The 19945-nt window shown below is 37.0% G+C and overlaps 1 protein-coding gene across 1 annotated transcript in view; it reads left to right on the forward strand.

Annotated features, from left to right (window-relative positions):
- PDE10A (phosphodiesterase 10A) overlaps positions 1-17044 on the forward strand; it is a gene marked incomplete at its 3' end in the record, with an annotated part of 88990 nt that extends 71946 nt beyond the window's left edge. Inside the window, 8 exon segments of the mRNA XM_010142662.1 lie at positions 1571-1629; positions 4253-4304; positions 7654-7796; positions 9964-10056; positions 10681-10867; positions 12110-12252; positions 14265-14348; positions 16894-17044. Coding sequence (XP_010140964.1) covers positions 1571-1629; positions 4253-4304; positions 7654-7796; positions 9964-10056; positions 10681-10867; positions 12110-12252; positions 14265-14348; positions 16894-17044 — 912 coding nt within the window.
- Positions 17045-19945: the final 2901 nt, after the last annotated feature.

The following is a 19945-nucleotide window of genomic DNA, read 5'->3' on the forward strand; positions in this document are numbered from 1 at the left end:
CAACAGTAGATAAATATTTGTTAAAGCAGAATTATAACAATTTCACAAATTTCTTCTTGTACAAAGGCAACTACTAGACCAGCTGGTCGCTTTCCTCCTGCATTGGTATTCATTTTGAGATTCTTAGGTGTTGCTCGCTAAGCTGCTTTAAGCCATCCTTGCTAGCTGCCTCGTGGTGCTGTAACTGCTCCCTCTAAGCATGCTTCGTGCTGACCCTAGTTAGGTGCTTAATGAAACTCCACACAATGCAAGCCCTAGCAAACCTCAGCAGCTTTGCTAACAGGCTTTGTTACTTCAGCTACTATTAGTAAGACTATTGGTAATAGAAGACTATTAGCAATTCTGAAACTAAACATATTCCAACAACTCACAGAAGATGCTAAAATAGATTTTTCTGTCAGCTCACAGAAGGAAGTTTGTGACTTTTTTTTTCAAGGTGTCTTTCATACACTTGGCAGAAGATTCTCATAACGCTTCCTGCTTTTCTTTTCTAGACTCTAATATTTGCCACCTTGGTGCTGGAAGTCATTGATTTTGTTCGGAGTGGTCATGAACCCTTGCACATATAGGCAGAATTAGCTGGCATATCCTGTTGTAGGCTAGTAGAATTGCAATTGCATGCAGTTGTAGCTTCATTGTAACAATGACTTCCTCTTTAACTGTGAAGTCTTTCATGCATCACCAAACAGGACATGGAAAGTTTAGTTTAAGCTTGTCCATTGGTCATTTTCTTTATCTCACTTCTGCTAAGCAGAAAGTTTGCCTGCCTCAAGTTTTTGCATGAGAAGAATGCAAGAGTTTTGATCTGGCATTGGGCTGTATGTACCAGACTCACAGGGGAGCTTTAGGAAGCAGTGTGCGTCAAGAAGTTGTACCTAGTTACCTAGGTTTGTTTTCTTTTTTAGACCTCAGTGCTTGCTCTAATAATATACAGGTGTACAACTGTACTTTAGATAGAGAGTATGCAATTGGATGAAGTAAAAATACAGTTCAAAGCTTTGCTTCATCTAACACTTTGCATCTAGAATGTAGTATGCATACTATTTTTTTGTGTTCACGTTCATGCTGATTTTTCCCAAAGTTGGAGCGTATATCATCTGCTACTTAGTTTACTTAGACTTGCCTGGTGTCAGTCTTCAACTGTGTCTACGTGCTTTTTTGCAACTTGGGGAAAAGTGGTGAAAGTATGGTAAGGAAGAAAGCAAACAAAATATTTGATGTTCTCAGAAGAGCTGAGGGTCTGGATAAGGAGATGTCATTAAGTTGATTCCATAACCACGTTCAGTGGCAGCCTTTGAGGCAGCATGAACAAGTGTAACAACCAACATTTTTCAAAGAGTCTTAAGAAAGATGTAATTTGCATTTGACTATTTTAACTCAGCACCTAGATAGCTAAGATTGAAGCCCAGCACAAAAAAATCTAGCTTTTAATTTGACACAGTGTTGTAACATATATATCCTAGTAGTGGTGGTTTTTTATATACATATTAAATGGGTAGACTGTGTGACTTCAGTTTCCCTCCAACTTCACTTCTTCTGGAGCAAATGATAATATGATCTGTGCTTCCAGGTGTGCCGGGGCCTTGCCAAGCAGACTGAACTGAATGACTTCTTGCTTGATGTATCGAAGTAAGTGTGATTTGCACTAAAATCTCATCAATATATTTTGATGAGCTTTTCTAACATGGCTTTTCCAATCTACCTATGTTTTACACTGTAGCTCACAAGCAGGTGCAAAGATCCCCTGTGGAGGGTGGGCAAAGTTCAGCACAGGAACAAGAGCAAATTTTGTGGGTGGAGTGGTGTATAACCTGATAAATGGGTTTTTTTTGGTGGTGGTGCAGAAGCAAGTGTAACATCCCATTATACCTTACAGAATTTGCATGTTTATTTTTTCTTTTTTCCCCCTTCTTCTGTCAGAGCTAAAAATGGGCCTCTTTAGAAAAGCAAGAAATAGGCTTGCCATCCCTTTTCATAGCTAATTTTAGAAGGTTTGAAAGGACTTCATGAAAAGTTAGTTAGCCTGCTTCAGCTTCCTCCCCACTTTTATTGCCACATATGTATACCCACACACATGAATAAATAAGCACAGTTCAGAGAGTGCACACTCCTTGAGAGAATCAGGTCTGCCGCATTGTTTGCATTCTCTGGAGGCTCTGCTTTCATTTCCAAGACTGTAGCTGCATGCAGTGTGTTTTCTTTTAATTTCTTGTCACAATAAATGCAAGATTAAATTGAAAACATGGTAAGAGTGTTTGACTTGCAAAGTCAGCTTAATGTCTTAGGTGATCTGCTCTTCCTTCATCTCTTTTTCTTTGTTGCTGCTATTAGCATCTTTAAATAGTAGAGATAACCAATAAATGAAAAGACAAACCGGAGTTGTACTTTTGGTAAAACACAGTCTGGGGTGCTTAACAGTGTTTTATCAAATTAGTTGGCTGAAGAATCTCTTAAGTGCATCGCAAAGGACTGATGATATTGTGGAAAAAATGAGGTGTCTCAGATGAACACTTCTGTGGGTCTTGATGAACAATTCTCAAACTGATGAGATTAGAGAAAGTCCAAGATTCCTATGCCATTGCTCAGGAATGCAGGCAGCTGAGTCCACCCGGCTGGAATGGGGAGTGATACACCACAGGGAGGAGGCTACCGCTTGCAAGGAGGGCAAGCTGGTTGTATCCAGATGTTTTTCCCAGCATTTTTCCTCAGGGATGACCTTTTCTGTTATTTCAGCTTAGGTTCAGAATGTGTCTCCTAAAGGGCACGTTATTGCTAGGGCTACCCAGTTGCTGAAGTATCTTGCACCATTATGTTTTTTTCCCAGAGTGCTTTTATGTTGCTAACATCTGTACTGAGCTAGCTTACCAGAAAACTCTGGATTAATCTACCCAAATTTATGGGCTGGCAATTTCCTCCCAGTACATAGTACTGAGATTGTTTTAAAGAACTTTGTAGTTATCTTAAATTTCTAAGATAAAAATTACAATAAATCCTGCAAATATTTAATTAACATTATCAATTGCTAGAATTGTTTAGTTTTATCAAAGAAGAATCCCTTAATTTTGAGCCACAAAATTTGGGTATCTTTTAGTAACAACTTCATGAACTTCATGTACGTAAAGACTTACTGCAGGAAAATACTTAGTTTGCTCTTAGAAAGGGTCAGTGCCTTTTCTTACATAGAAAGAGGTTTTCCTATTCACTGAGGAAATTTAGTATGCAATGTCACTGGCACATGTTCTGTAACATTTTAGAAAGGGCATAGTATGCAATGCTCCACCTCTTCATGTCCCTGACAAAGTTAGACTAGCGTGTTAGATATTTCCTTTCCACTAGACCCAAACAGAACTGAGCTGTGTGTATGTTCAAGGCTATGGGACAATGTCTTTCTGTCTGCTGGGGACATTGTAATCCAGTGTTTATTAAGACGTGGCATATGGAAGATTTAGACTTCTTTTATTAATAAATTTGACCTTTATCTTTCAATGTTCTTGAATGTCCTTGGACACTTACCACTTTGCTGTAAGAATGAGATACATTAAAAAAAAAAAAAAATCACAGGATAAGTTTTTTTCCTGCAACTTCAACGTGCCACACCTGGGTTGATAGAGAAGACTCATTAGGAGTTTTATAAATTGTTGCCTTTTAAATAGTGTTAAGGGTTGGTTATGTGAACTTATCTACAATACATATTTTTCATTAGTTCGTAGCATATAGTTGTCTATGCATAAACCTAATGAGGTATTTTGAAAGTATGTTAGATAGCATATCTAACATATGGTATTTCTATGTAATAGAAATATGTTATATTATATATAAAAAATTAAAAAAAAAAACAACCACAAAGCCTTTTGGATTGCTTCTCCTTTCCTTTTTACTTCTCCTTTTAAAATTTTCTGTGTGTAAAGGGTGCAAAAGCATTTTGATTTGTTGCTCAGCAAGGGCCTATTCAGTCCATGGTAGGCAATGTTTGGTGGTCTTTCTTTTCTACGGAGAAAATTCTATATATTATGGAGAATATTCTACAATTCTGACATTGTAGAGTAATGGCTTAAAGGAAAAGATCCAGGACCATTTCTCAATTCCCTTGTGCTATAGCAAGCCAGTCAGTGCTTTTCAAAGTGCAAAGATCTGTCCTCACATATCCAGGCTCTACTGAATGGTTAAGTGGTTGTGAAACAAGAGCCCATGACAGCCATTTGAGAGCTATTTGACTAAATGCCAATATTTACTGACCTCTCTTTCTCTGCAGAACGTATTTTGATAATATAGTTGCAATAGATTCTCTACTTGAACATATAATGGTAAGTTGTCTATTTCCCTTCAAAGTTTATTAGTCTTAGTAATTAAAGTCCTTCATTCTCCGTGCCTTGAAGTAAGACATTGCATCATTGAAATACCTGAGCTGTCTATAATGGACATGTAATCCAAACAGAGTCGTGTCTCTCTATGGAAGAAAGTAGCAAAGGTCAGCTTGATTTTTCATTGTTGGAACAATGTCATTTCACAGCTTTTATAAGTAATGAAATGGGACTGTCTCTGAACTAGTTACTGTTGTGTTTTAGAGAAGGTTTGAAAACTGTGACAGAAAGGCTTCTGCTTTTCTTTTTATTTCATCTTGTTGTATTGATTCCTTTTTCCTAAATTCAATTTGCTGCATGCTGCAAAGCACTCCTGGAGAAGTTATTGTCTGTAGGAGGGACTAGAGGTCAAACATAACTCCTAGAGTGTTTGTTCCAGTTGCTGAATGAGATGTGCAAGACATGACATACCTTTTGCTTTGCAGAAGTATTTATACCCATAGCTAGAGTGACAGAGCCAATCAGTGTTTTCTAAAAACCACTAAAGCCACGTTTCTTGAAATAACTAATCAATGAATTAAAGTTCAGAAACTGATTATAATTCTCTGAGTCAGTTTTTAATTCAGAATTATTTCCTGAATAGTGTTTACAAATACATATGGACTTGTTCTTAGCACATTTTGAGTGTTTGATGTATGAATTATGCTTTTTAGCTTTAGGCACATTCATTGCATGCTGCAGTTCTTCTTCCTGAATGTAAACCAGGTCTGAGATACTATTCTTTCAATTTGCATATTCAAAAAATTACTCTCCAACAGTACTCCGATACTTGCTCCAGTCTTCAAAGTGATATTCTTAGCTACACTATTCAAAGACGACAAACTTAGAATGCAAACAGTATTAAAGTGGTTTTATTTAGAAACTTGAATTAGTAATGGAAAATATTCTGCAGTGTTTGCCTTATTCTAGTTAGTACACAGTCAAGAATTCTGCACATAGGACACATTTCTGAACATTGACTTTTCCAATTTAAATGAACTGCTTAAAAATAGCTTAACATTTAAAAGAATTTGTGTAATGTAACATATGGCCTTGAGAACAAATATTGATATTTTTCCCTGTTTCTCCCTATGGATAGAGGTCTGGTGGAAAACACAATTGGCAGTAAAATACGCTTACTCTTTCATCTTCTTTTCCAACACTTGGCTGCATCGTGATTCTGCATTTTAACCTGCGTAGATGCTTCATACTCAGCTTCCTTTGTAAGCTTTAGCAGATGGCTGTTTCTTGGGCCAATTAATTGAATTACATGTTTGCACATTTATTTCCATTTTATGAGTGTGATTTTATCATTAAGTGGCTTATTCTGTGTCTCACAGTGAGTAAAGTGTGGAACTCAATTTCACCTCATTACATCACTCTTTGGTGATTGCACTTAAAGTTTTATTTGTTCCTGTAGTAATTAAGTACAGGGATTTTATCATTCTTTTCATTTTTATTTTCATTAAAATGCCTCGGCAAAGTTAGTGGTATAAGGGTGTTTTTGCCAACATGCTCGAGTAGTTATGAGCAACCCACTCAAAAGGTGGTCCCTGGCCTCCCTGTTGAGAATTGCAAAGCATACCTTTTGTACTCATATTCTTCAGCCACTGGCCTGGATCTGAGCTAGAGAAGTAAGACATTCTCATCTCATTAATTATTTCTCTCAATTACTAGTGTTTAAGCAGTTATTTTTGAAAAGCATGAGTCATGGTTGAGGTAAGTTCTTGAGTCATATGCAGTAGAACACAGAAGTTTAATTGTATAACATCAAAACTGTGCTGTTGGTTTTATAAAGAAATCTGATACAGTTCCTGAATAGGTGCAGAGAAGCATTTACTGGACCCCTTGTACTTTTTGGCACACTTTATATTCACTCTGAGCAAAGGAATAAATCATAGGAGGTGTCGAAATCTTTAAACTTCTTAATGCTCCAAATGGGAAATATTTCACAAAATTTTCCTTTTAGCTTGCTGTATCCCTGACTTTTTACTGAACTGTTTCTGTGAAGTTCCCATTACACCGCTCATATGATAGGGGATTAGAGTTCCTAGCTACTGATTTATTGTCTCATAGGTTTTTTCTGCCAAAGTCTAACATTTGTCTATTGGCATTAATATGAAATAAAGTATTTTAGGTTTTTGGTTTTATTTTTGAAAGACGAGGGAAGAGGAGAAAGTTAATTTATTCACATGGAAGTCTTGAGAATTCTTGACATGCCACCTGCGTGCATTGCACACCAAGGTGTAGTCACCCTCTTTCTGTGGCTGAATGACACAATTTTTAAAAGTTGAGTGGATCCACCTCAGATCGTGATCTATGATGCAGTTACTATACTTTCTGAGCAGATAAGAAACACAGGAGATGTATCTGAACTGGATAGAGCAGGTTCTTGTGCCTGACTAACTATATGGCATCTTAAGTTCACACAGTGTTCTTGTTCGACTTTGGTTCACTGTTTCCTCTGTTCTCAGAAAGTCCATTGTATGTCTGAGAAACATTTCATTGAAGAGCTGCTGTGTTCCCACGACAAGATTCTGTTCTGACAATCAGTGTTAGCTGGCAGTTAGTTTTGCAAAGATAAAACTAGTTGGTTCCAAGTATAACAGAGACCATACAAGTCTATTGGTGTCCTGTGGTACTTTCTTGACTGTGGGCTTTGGTTTGTTCATGTAGAACTACTAAGTCTCAACTCTTGTGCAAGAACTCTTCCTAGCAAAAGGAGAGCACAGCTATTTCCTGTACCACTGCATAGAGCAATCCATAATGATGCTTCTAATCTTGTTCATTGTTGTGTATTACAGGCTCATTTAGCTTTTTTTAGGAATAAACACTAGCCTCTGTTATGCCTGTCTTTGCTGGAAGCTCAATACCAATATATTTGCATTGAAGATAAACAGAAAAAGTCAGGTCTTGCTATTTCCTATCTATTTAAAATCAAGTAAAGGTGAATAATATCTAAACGTAGTGGGAGGAAGGGTACCATTCTGAAAAACATTCCTTGTACTTGAAAAACAATGTATAAGAAAGTCTTTTTTCTTTCAGCAAATATTCAAACCTCAGAATATATTTCTGCATTTCTCAAAGAGAAGAAAACTCTAATTTACAAAAAAATATTTACTAAAAGACACACTTTGATTTTGAATTGTATCCTACAAGATTACTGTGAAGGTGGATGGTCCTTCAAACAGATTTTCATACTGGATAATTTCTCAAAACTTTTATCTTCTAGGGACTTACGTTTTTATGAGATAAATGACTGAAGATAGTCTAACTTACGACCATTAACTCTAGTTTTGTTTTTTGTCCGTAGATATATGCAAAAAACCTGGTGAATGCAGATAGGTGTGCACTCTTCCAGGTTGACCACAAAAATAAGGAGCTGTATTCAGATCTTTTTGATATTGGAGAAGAAAATGATGGAAAACCTGTCTTCAAGAAGACCAAAGAAATAAGGTAAGAGTGGCTAGCAAACAGAGTTGCATTATAACTACAGAAGTACAGGCGTTTTGTTACCCAGTCTCTGTGCCTATCTGCAGGTACCCTGACAATACTTGTCATACTGTGATATCATTCCCACCAGGACCCGCCTCCAGAAGGTAGTACTTCTGGGAATGACATTGCAGTGCCATCGAAACAGCGTCTCTGAAGCTATAACGTCACTCCTGGAAATGCCGTCTTCCGGAGGCGGTCCTTTTGGAAATCATGTTGGGAAAAAATCAGAGGTGTTTTGAGGTAGGTAAAGGTGCAGGTAAAGGTGCACCTAATCCATAGTCTGCCAGTGTGGGACTTTTTTTCCCAAGAGGGTTCCCAAGAGGAATTGAAATTTGTGCGATTCAAGCACAAACAAAGCAAGAAAATCACAATTTGTACTTCTTTCAGATGGATTAGGTGTATGTAGAATCTAGTATAGACTGGTCATTGGTTTTGAAGATTTCAAGTTCAGTAATTTAGTTTACTTTTTCTCATGTGAATTTAGAGTATTTTGAAACTTACAAAAAATTGTAATTCTAAAGTATGCTTGAAGTGGTGAATTTGAAAATGTATATGGGCTTGTAATCAATACATCAGATTCTCTGCCTAAAATTGATGTGTATTTCTGGTTCATGTCATCAGCACATCATTTTTGCACCTGCACTTTTTTTAATGGAAGAGATAAAACAACAAAGTAAATATGACATTTTTCACTTCTAAAATATTAGGAATCCGTAATAGATACAGATAGAGATTTTCAAAGACAGACAGGTTTTAAACCTGCAGCTTCATAAAAAGAAAGAAACATATGACTAACTGTCCTGCACTAAAATTTTGTTAAAATACTCAGCGTAGATTTCTCTCAGAGTATTTTTCATTTCCTCCTTATAAAGTTCTGGGAAATGTGATTCATGTCTTCACTTACTTACACTCCTTTAGACAGACTTACTCCCACTTACTACATTGTGTGCATGAGAATGGAAGGAGTCAAAATTGGTGGCATTTCCATACTGACAAGCGAGGAGGTGGTGTAAATTAAAGAAAGTGGCCTGCCTTAACAGACAATTCCATACTCCTTCTTGATAACTGTTTTTCTTGCTTGCATCTTTCTGTCTTTTCTGTGTGAAAATTATTGAAATGTTGACTCTGAGTACAAGAATGTGAGCCATTTCACCGGTGCTCTGTACTGAGAGAAGTATAACTTAAGTATCTGTAGGAAAGGGACATTGAGTCAATCATCAGGATAGAGCCTTGTGTTGGTGTGATGTATGTATCCTAAGATGCAGCAGAAGAAACTAACCTAAAATCGGCTGTTGAGAGTGGAATCCTATCAGCTATGTCACTAACTTCACAGGATACTACTCGGATACATCTAGGTTTGAAAGCGTGCCACGTGTGATTCTTCCTACTTATTTTTCTCCACAGATTCTATTGTGCTTGTATGTAATAGCTGGCTTAGGTCAAGGAACTGAAAATTATTTTCTTGCAAGACAGACTCGTAGATGTTTCTGATTCAGCTCCAGAACACATTTGTTGCATTTAGCTTTTTTGTGGTGCTTAAGCGATGCAGTTAGTACCATGGTGTTGTTGCATGTCATGAGATGAAACAAGCTAGTTATTCTGAAGTGTACATGGCAAATGCAGGTAATGTTCAGCTTTGAAATTTCCACTGGTCTTTTTTCAAAATTTGTTTTACCAAATCCCATTGCCCCTCGCCCTCGAAGAGACAAGCTCTATACTTCCTATGAAGTACCTAAAGAAAAAATGAATATGTGAAAGTGATGATAAATTAATAGCTTTTAAAGGTAAACAAAAGTCTCAGGTTCCGTATATATGCTGTGTTTATTAGGTACAGCCCTCAGAGTTACTGAAGTCCTTGAATTTTTGTCACTGAAATGATCATATTATGGCATAGTGTTAAACTATGTAGTTATATAAAACGTTTTCAGAAAGTGTCTATTGGTATGTGCTCTTTTATTTTAATAATTACTGCTAATTGTTGTCTTGTAAGATTTTTCTCCTAAAAGCACCAAAATGGCGCTGGTCAGGAACAAATGTCCAGTACTGTGCCCGAGACAGACCCGACTGGAAAAACCTTTTTTTCCTGGTGGCTCGTATTGTGGCTAACACACATTTTTATTTTCTGCAGATTTTCTATAGAAAAAGGAATAGCTGGTCAAGTGGCAAGAACAGGAGAAGTCCTTAACATCCCTGATGCCTATGCAGATCCACGCTTTAACAGGTAGGATTTTATTCACGGGAGAGGAATATAGCTCACCAAACCTTTTACTTAAATTTCCTGTTAGGATTCATTCATAGAGCAGTGATCCTGTGATGAGGAGACAACCTATAGGTATCTATTTAAATACTTTAGCCATCAGAGATACTTTTAAGATACCAATAAAAAGTATTATTTTAATAAAATATTAATATAATGGGGACCAATTTAGTTGTTTTTCTGGTTACAGAACTTTGCCCAGTTAGGTAAACAGCTGCTGATTTTTTTTTTATTAGCCTCCCTTCAAACTAGTTTCAGAGGAGGAAAAGAAGTTCACTAACAAATAGCATGCCTAAGTACCTGCATGTATTCTTTAATTTTATGAATAAGCTGATTGTATGTTTGAGGAAGTGTTAATTCTTTATCTTGCAAATGGAGATTAAAGGATTAAAATGTTCTTTCTAATTATGACACAGTAGATGGAAGTGTTTGAGAGCTTTGGAGGTGAACTTCTTGCAGATACTAATTACATCTACTTTAAAACTATTTAGTGTATTGTACATCAACATTTCTGACAATCGAAGAATAGATATTAATTAATGATATTAACTATTTTCTTTTTTTCCTTTCTGTTTCCTGGCTCTCCAGAGATGTAGACCTCTACACAGGCTACACAACCAGAAATATCCTGTGCATGCCTATTGTAAGCCGAGGAAGTGTAATAGGTGTTGTGCAGATGGTGAACAAAATAAGTGGAAGTGCCTTCTCTAAAACTGATGAGAACAACTTTAAAATGTTTGCAGTCTTTTGTGCTTTAGCATTACACTGTGCTAATGTAAGTTTTATTTACAGTTTTGTAAGTTGTTGGATATAATGGGAAGACAGAATCCTATTTAAGGATTTTAACGTTCCAGATTATTAAAGAGATTCATAAGTTCGTTTCGTTGAATTAATGAAAAAAGAGGAATCAATTTCTTTGCTGAATAATTGTATTTTAAGAGGATGCTAGGGATTCATTTTATGCTTCCTGAAATAATTGTACTCCGGATACCTCAATTTCATGTAGCTAAACAAGCTCTGAAATGTGAATATATCTGCCTATCTTCTCTTTCCGTTAGGAAGTATGATTCTTATTCGCTTTTATAAATTCAGATGACATGTTTTACAGATTGAACTGTGGGATGGAGATGTTATGTATTCTCACAATTCCATATGCTTAATATTAAAAAATACCAATATATACATTTATATGCTGTGCTATATACTCGTAATTATCCATTGTTTTACATAAGAGTGGATAGCTATTTTTGCTTTCAAACCCTTTATTGTCACAAAAATTACGATTACTGTAGGAAGCATAAGCAATTTAATGATCGTTACTATCTAAGTATAAAAATGCAATAAATGCAATAAAAAATGCAATGCAGAAGAAATGTGTTGTCTTCATGCCAGATAAGATACAATGTGATGCCAGATAAGCCTGGTGATTTGTATTAAACTATTTTACCAATATCATGCTGTCGGTGTACTGGGGCAGCAAAGTTTACTACCAATGACTTAAACTTGTTCCGTGTGACTCAAGACAACTAGAAGGGCCTACCTACAAATGAAACTTGGGACTATGCAATCACCCACTGTGTGTGAGTTCACTCTTTTCAGCAGTATGCCCTGAATATGCCCATTCAGGGTGTACTGCTCCAGAGTAAAATTGTTGTGTCCTCACTTGTTTTTAAACCTTGCCATGTCTGCAGTAGCTGTCTGAACCATTCAGTAATTAACTGTACTTGTGTTTTCACTGTTATAGTAATTCTGTTAGCATAATGCAAAGGACTGAGTTCTGGTTTTAGCTCCTGAACTTTGGTTCTTTGTCTTGAGAGAGCTCAGACACAGTGAAACATAGCTGAGCCTTAGATGTTTACCCAAGTGAGTAGATGCAGTATGATGTGATAGAAGGCCCGGTTTTCCAGAAGTACTGGATTTCATATAATCTGTTCATTTACTAATATTTGAAGTTGAGCAGCCAGAAGTACAAACGTTTTTGCAGATCTTTCATTAAGGAGTGACTTCCCTTTTTCAGATGTACCACAGAATTCGCCATTCAGAGTGTATTTATCGTGTAACGATGGAGAAGCTATCTTACCACAGTGTTTGTACAGCAGAAGAGTGGCAAAACCTCATGCACTGTACACTGCCTCCACATATTTGTAAAGAAATTGAACTGTAAGTATTTTCCTCATATAGCAACAGTTGCATCTTGTATCAGTCTGTGAAAAAAGATTCTATTATATTATTTTTTCCTAGGTGTATTGGAGGGTTTTGTAGGAAGAGCTTTTATTATCGAACTATCGCAAAATCATAGGGGTTTATCTTGGGTTTCTTATACTCAGTTATACTCAATGACCTGTGAACAAAATTTATCTATCAGAAATGTAAAGTAGTATCTACTCAAAATGGTAGCATCATCCTCAGGCGTGGGTAGCTACAGTAGTTGCTTTAAGCATTAGTTTGTATCTAAGGATCACAGGGATGAGCTTTCTGTCTGATAGTTCCAAGTCACCAGCAGCTCAGAGCCAGAGGGGAGGTTGAGCTGGAACATCAGTAAAGACCAAATGTATGATCTCATCCCCTTGTATATCTTTTAGCATAAAAAATTAATCTCATTCTTGGGATTTTCTGCGTTGTGTGTTTTTTGGGAGGTGGGGAAGAGGATTGGAGTTAGGGGTTGTGGGTTTTTTTGGTGTGTGTGTTTTGTGCATCTGCTTGTGTTTCTTGAAGGAGGGGAAACTGGATACAGATCTCCAAACTTCTGAAGATAATTCAGGGTTATGAATCCCAGAGTTGCAGCCTAAATTTGGAGGAGAACTTCCCATCCAGCCACTTAGTCTCTGTCTGAAAAAGTTCATTCAGCTCTCAAGGATCTTCTGTGTGCTGGAGATGTACCTCTATCTGTATTTTATGTCAGTTCCCACTGTTTCTGGCCCAGGACAATAAATTACATTGTGGTGACCAGATGCCTAAAATCAGAACTGTATGATATTGAGTCACAAACTGTAGGTTGTCTTTATAAACATGATCTCCAGAGCTTGCTCACTCCTGTCAGGCACTGAACATTGCAGCCATGAGCGAGCAAAGCATGCAAGCATATGCTTAACAGAAGCTCTTTACAGTTGAAGTTCATTACATGCTGAAGTGATTTGCTTGAAAGCCAGAGTATTAGCACCTTGCAGGATTACACCCTAATAGAAGCTTATTCTTTGCAATGCAATCTCTTGTGCTTTGTTAGATGATATTGTATAACCCACCTCCTCAGCAAAAATGAATTTTATTTCCAAAGATGACAGGTTTCCTTCTAAATTCTATTAGCATCCTTCAGTTCGAGCAATCTGAATACAGTTAACAATTTTCCAAGCAATTCAGCTACCTTCAGCTCTCTTGCACCTGCTGTGCTGTTCAGTATGCCACGTACACACAAGCATTTAGCTGGGTTCAATGGAAAGTAAATAGAAGATCTGCAGCACTGCAGGTGCAGAGAAAGGGTTAATTAATAATCGAAGGACAAACAGTTCTGCTGAACGGGTCCCTAATACTAGGCCTAAATGTTGATATCAGGAGAAGCGAGAAGTCCTCAGCTAATGAAACATTAAAAATGCACTTTGATTTTTGAAGTTTGGGCTTAATTTTTATTAGCCAGTGAATGTTGATATTTTCCTCTATCAAAGTTAGTGTGAGTCTCACTGAATTTGTGACAGAAATTATTGAAAAAAACCCAGTAAATAGAGTATTAGAGACACCATCTAAATGTATTGTTCAAGACACCATCTTTACAGTTCCTGGAAGGAAAGGCTGGAGTAATTTAGGGGTGCTTGTAAAACTCTCATCATCCCCGAAGAACAAAGATTTTTATACATTACTTAAGAAATGAATTCTTAAATATGTAGTTTTCTATTAATTAAACAAAGCCGAAGGCTAACCAAAAGCTAACAGCTGAACTGTATGATCTTAAGGGTCTTTTCCAACTTAAGTGAGTCTGTGATTCTGTAAGCCTAGTTCCATGCCCTTAGCAGGAATATATTAACTTACTTTGCTGCAAAATACAGCCTGTGAAGTCAGTTTTCTGTGTATATTCAGAAAGAAGTGAATGCTATTGGATGTGAATTACCTAGTCGGTTTCTCTTGCTTTTAGTAAGAGTAAACAGGTGTTTGTCCTTACTAAGCTGAAACTTTCTTCTTAGATACCACTTTGATATCAGTCCGTATGAGGATGTCTGGCCTGCCATTTTTGTCTACATGGTTCACCAGTCCTGTGGGACAGCCTGGTATGAAGTACACAATTTATTGCTTTAAATCTGTTGTTATGGGTTTATTTATTGGGAAATTTTGAAATCATTATTTTCTAATTCTAGATCTGATTTTCTATGTCTGGTCTGTACACGGCTGTAATAAGTAGGCTGGATTTCTTATTCCAGCTTCTTGGTCTTCAATTAATAAATTTGGGAACAGCCAGGTAGAAGAACTCATTATACCATCCAAATGGTTGTCCTTCCAACTAGAATTATTGTTTGGTTCTGAGATGAGATTGCTTTTCAGACGGAAGATGATGGAGTTATTAAAGGTGCTCTTGCCAAAAATGAAAGACGGTCCATGAATACTGATTTTTCAAATATGTAGTTGCTGAATAAACCAGTTATCAGCATCATTGTGTATTGATTATGGAAGTGAATGATTTTCTAATGAAATGTCCTATTTATTGTCCTTTCTCTCAGTGTACATTATCATTACTATGATCAGTAGTCTCTTGACTACTTCATTAAGTATGTCCATTGATGAAAGAAAAGAGCTGCTCTGAATTATGGACAAAATCTAAAGATGGACAATTGAAAGGGGAAGTATCTCCCTGCAAAAAGGAGCAACATTTGGGAAGCATTTGCTGTTGCCTGTTTCATTTTAGTAACTGGATGAGTTTTCATGCCCTCAAATCATACAGTGAAACCTGAGGGTCTTTGTCATGTTGTCTTCAATACAGCAAAGTGGGTGACTGTTCTAAATACAGTTCTCTACAGCTCAGTGTAGTGAGCTTGTTGCCACTGCTGACTGAATGGCTGTGGATGCAGGATTTGGCTTCAGATTTTCAGCTATATGTTCTAATCTTCTACCTGTCTCACAGTCTCTTTCTTTCAAAGTGTAATTTGATGGGAAAAAATTGACATCTACTTGACTTCCACGAACGAGTCTCAGCTTTCACATATAAAGTTAAAGAAACAAAACTGGGGAAAATATTTGAAAAGGAGGCTGTTGGGACTAGACTTGTATTTAATTTCTGAAAGACCAAAACTTCTCAATCCTTTGAAACAATTACAGCTATTTTAAGACTAAAATTTGCTTTTTAATATATTGAGGAGTAAGGTTGTGCCTTTAAGAATACACCTATGTAATGTGTAACTGTCCTGCCCAGGGAGGATTTTGGAGAAAAATCTATGATACTTGCTGCATTTTCGTTGGTCTGACTTAACTCACTAGAATTAAAAAAGAAAGTCTAAAGCTTAAAGCTTTTTTTGAAAAACAATATGCCTCCATTTTTATTAGTGTCAGACTAAGACTAAGACAAAGATCTTGCTCGAAACACAACCATGGAAGTATGTTTTTCTATCTAACTGGCTCCATAAAGTAGATGTGCTTACATTTTTATGTATAGGTCAGAGATATTCAGCTTTGTTTTCTCAGCCCACATGTGCTGGAAACCTAGAACATTAATACTGTTTCTCTGAGACACCCAATAAATTATCAAAACTTGGAATTAAAGAAAAAAAATTCTAACCACAGTAACAGGCAAAGGATTGGAGAATAAAGGAAAACTGATCTGTTTATGAGGGGAGGCAGTTTGTGGCCAGGAACTCTGGCATCTTCAGTTCTAAGCTCAAGTCTAATATTCCCTTTTCACCCTAGACAGCTCATATTAGGTACTTCAGAAAATTTAACTTGGTACCTAATCTGTGCTTGAATTTTGCATCTGTAAACAAAAAGGTTTCAGCTTTTGTTTCAAAGGAACATTGGTAGATAAAGTCTATTCATGAGTGTGCAGAGCTCCGGTACTACAGAATATGAGAACTTTCAGAGGTGTTTTAGATGAGAACACAAGCTAAAAGTATTATTTTTTATTGTAACTGCTTTTTATTATTACCTTAGTGAAAGTACTCTTGATCATAAATTCATTTTGCTTGCCTATATTAATAGCTAAAACATAAAAAATCTTCAAGAAATAATAATCTCATAAATGCTATAGGTTTGAGGCTTTTTCGTGGTTGACCAGCAGTTACTTAACCAAATAATGTTTGGTGAAAAAAATAAAGAAACAGAGAAATGTGAATTTCTGTTCATGCGGCCAAGCTGGAAAAACAAAACAAAACAAAAAACCAAAAACCCTTTAAGTCTTGGAAAGAGTAAAATCTTCTAATTATTTCTTCTGGTCATTTGCTTAAAAAGCCCTAATTTTCTATTCTGATCACAAGATATTTTCAAATTGCCCATTAGATGCAGAGTTTCACTATTTAGAAGGTTGAATAGACAGTGATTTAAAGAAATCATACTTCAAGTTTCTGGGAGCTGGGGAGGTTATACAATGGTGTTGCCTGAGCTGGGTAGCTTGACTTGTGTTTCAGAGCTTTACAGATTAAACTAAGAGCATTGTCAGATATCCACACTCATCCGTCCTTGTCAAAACTCAAATGACTCTTGTTATCAATGAGTCATCCACAATGACAGTCAATCCTAGCAGGAGAGTAATTCAAAGAGCATCTTTTCTCCTCTGCTGGTTATTTTCCCTATTCTTATTTCTTGTCTCTGACCAAATTAATTTCTTTGTAGCTTTGAACTTGAAAAGCTGTGCCGATTTACTATGTCTGTAAAGAAGAATTATCGCCGTGTGCCCTACCACAACTGGAAGCATGCAGTTACCGTTGCACATTGCATGTATGCCATACTTCAGAACAACCAGGGGCTTTTCACCGATCTAGAGGTAGGTGAGATGATTGTATTAGTTACTAGACCTCATCAGAGGTATCAGTCATCATAGAAGTACATTTTCTGTGCTAGAGTTTTGCTATCAGCTTCAACACAATGTATCTAAAGATCCCTGCAGAGGAATGGATGTGAGTAGAAAGCCTGAGGAGGGAGAATTATTCAGATTGCTAATCCTAGTGTTTCTTTCACATTTTTCAGGTCTGCCAGATTTGCTTTAAGTCCATTTTGAGGTTCTCCCTGCCCACCTCCATTCACAATCTTTTTTAAAATTATTTAACTAGCTGTGAGATCTACACTGAGGGGAGGGAAACACCCTGGATCTTGAACGCTGTGAGGTCTGAGAGGTCTTGAGTAGGAGGATAAGGGAGAAGGGCTTCATATTGCAGAGATGGTTGGTATATGTGAATAAAGGAGAAGAGTGGAAGGGATGGAAGGAAAACTATTGTCTGAATGTGCTAATTCACTGATTAACTTTTGTCCTCCTACAGTTTTCCTTGGCGTGTGTGTATGTATTTTAAAGATAAATGCATAGCGTTTAAAAAAAAACAGGAAAAAAATTCCTTCGTTTAGATCACTAACTGGAAAAATTTGTAATAATAAAATGGAAGGCTTAGTATGGTTAAATGTTTAATATACACTAGGAAGAACTGTCACTTGGTTTGGTTGGTTGTTTTTTTTTTTCTGAGTTATGGTAGGTACAACAGGGAGTGCTGTCTGTTATTAATACTACATGAAACGTTGACTGGAAGTACCTGGGACTTCTGACTGGAAGAACCTGTTTTCAGTTTTGTATAACTTTGTCAAATACTAGCCGTTAGGGCTGTAATTTTTCAAGCTCAGTGACTTCCTAAAGCTGGTTCATGTGGGGAAATCTCAGCCAAAATTGTTTGGCTCTTTTAAAGAAACATGCTAGCAGAAATCAAGTTTTTGTTCCGGGTATAAGAGTAAAAGTAAATTTGGTGATCTTTCGTTTGAAAAGGTCTGGTTTATTCTGCTTTAAAGCAGGGACTTGAAAATTGACACTGAAATAGGAAATTGGTATTTGCCAAGCATATGCTGAAAGTTGGCAAAGCTATTCAAGTTTGAAAAAATCAGTATTCCTTTAACAACAAAAATCTGTGGATTGCAGCTTTGGGGAATGTTTAAAGCTTGGATAACATTCACTACTAAACAAGTAGTAAGCCCCATCTTTTTGGAGATACAGAATAAAAAGCCAAGGAGAGCAAAAGAGGCAGCTGTTAGGAGAGATGGAAACAATCTTTTGTCCCTGCCAAACTCCAGCCAGCCTTCACCTTCTTGAAAGTCTAATCACAGTCTATATTTCAGCTCTTTCTATTAGACTCCTGTATTGAGACTGGAGATTATCCGACAGGATTACAGGAAACTGGTGCAGGAAAGTTTGGGGAACTAGAATGGGCTGGTCTCAGGTGAGGGATGAGGAGATGAACCTCGACAAACTTAGAGATGGGAAGTATGTAACACTGCAAAGGGGACTCTAATCTAGAGACAAATATATCCAGCAGTTGGCAGTGGTCAAAGGTTTGGGATCCAAGCAGGTATAATGGGTACAAGGTCAAGAGCACTGAGATTAGGCGTTGTATAATCCTGAAGGCCTGAGAAAAGAATCACTTCCTGGGATGTGGAGACTGGGACTAGCTAGACAAAGAGAACAATCTGGTACAAGGGACAGAGTGATGAGAATTGTAAGACTGGAAAGAACACAGGTTATAGCAGATACCACAGGACAATTAGACTCGTGGGGGAAAGGCAGAAAAGCTTGTGCCCACTAGATCTAACATGTAGCACGAAGAAAGGATTCTGAGACCCATCTTTCTTTTGCTGTCACAGACGTTTTTGAGTCTATTGGTTACATTTCTTGCCCCTCCTGATAGGAGTGAGAAGGGGATACGAGCTTCCTACAGCTGTTACTGCATGACTTCAAGTAATATAGGTGTGTGTTATGTTCCTAAGGGTTCCACTTCTGCTGAGGATCTGTGTGGATTTGTGCTACTGCATTATCTGTTTTATTATGGGCTTTTAAAAAATGCATTTCACAAGGTGCAATATTGAAAAGACATCATTAAAAATAAAAGTGAAGGGTTTAAAATAAAAGAGAACATCTCAAAATCAGAAATACAGTTAGGGCTTCCTACAGCCTGAATTCTGCATATTGTATATTGTGATAAAGTCTTCAGTTACATCGTAGATTGCTAATTTTCCACAGAATCATATGCCTTGGTACAGTACACAGGTTGGACGTTGCTCACTTAATAGGTGGCTGATCAGTATTCTTTTTCTGCTTCATTTTATAGCCTTAGCCTTGTTTACTGAACAGTTATCAGAAGCACTATAAGACAGAGCTGCTAAGTCTTTAAAGACATTTTCGTGATACTCCATGCCGACAGTGACTGCCTCACAAACACTAATGAATATGTTCTCGAAACACACCTGCTGTGTGAAAACCTTTTGCAAGTGTTCTCGTATTTTGTGTGTTGAAAGAGAGCTTTTGGAGACTTCATTTTCTTCAGGATATTAAGAGATAATTAAATACAAAAAACAGTTACCATCCTACTTTGTTTGCAATTGTTGTTGTCCAGCATTTCTGACGTTACTGACTTTCTGGGAAAAATTCAACCTAGCAATGTCAGTGTCTTCGAGGAGTGTTGCAGAGGCAGGTCCAGCATTGAACTTTGGTGTAGCTGCCTTGACCAGGAGATCATACATCTTATGTATTTCCTCTCCCTTAATAACTATATATTTTTTCTAATAAATGTGGCAAAGATTTAGTGGATGACTAGGCTATCTGTTTAAACATCAGACTTCTTCCTGAAGCAGAATCCCTCCAATAGCATGTAATGTACAATAATGTTTTTTTTAAAAATCCATAATACATAAA

This window comes from Buceros rhinoceros, unplaced genomic scaffold, assembly GCF_000710305.1.
Source record: "Buceros rhinoceros silvestris isolate BGI_N320 unplaced genomic scaffold, ASM71030v1 scaffold1689, whole genome shotgun sequence".
Lineage (NCBI taxonomy): Eukaryota > Metazoa > Chordata > Aves > Bucerotiformes > Bucerotidae > Buceros > Buceros rhinoceros.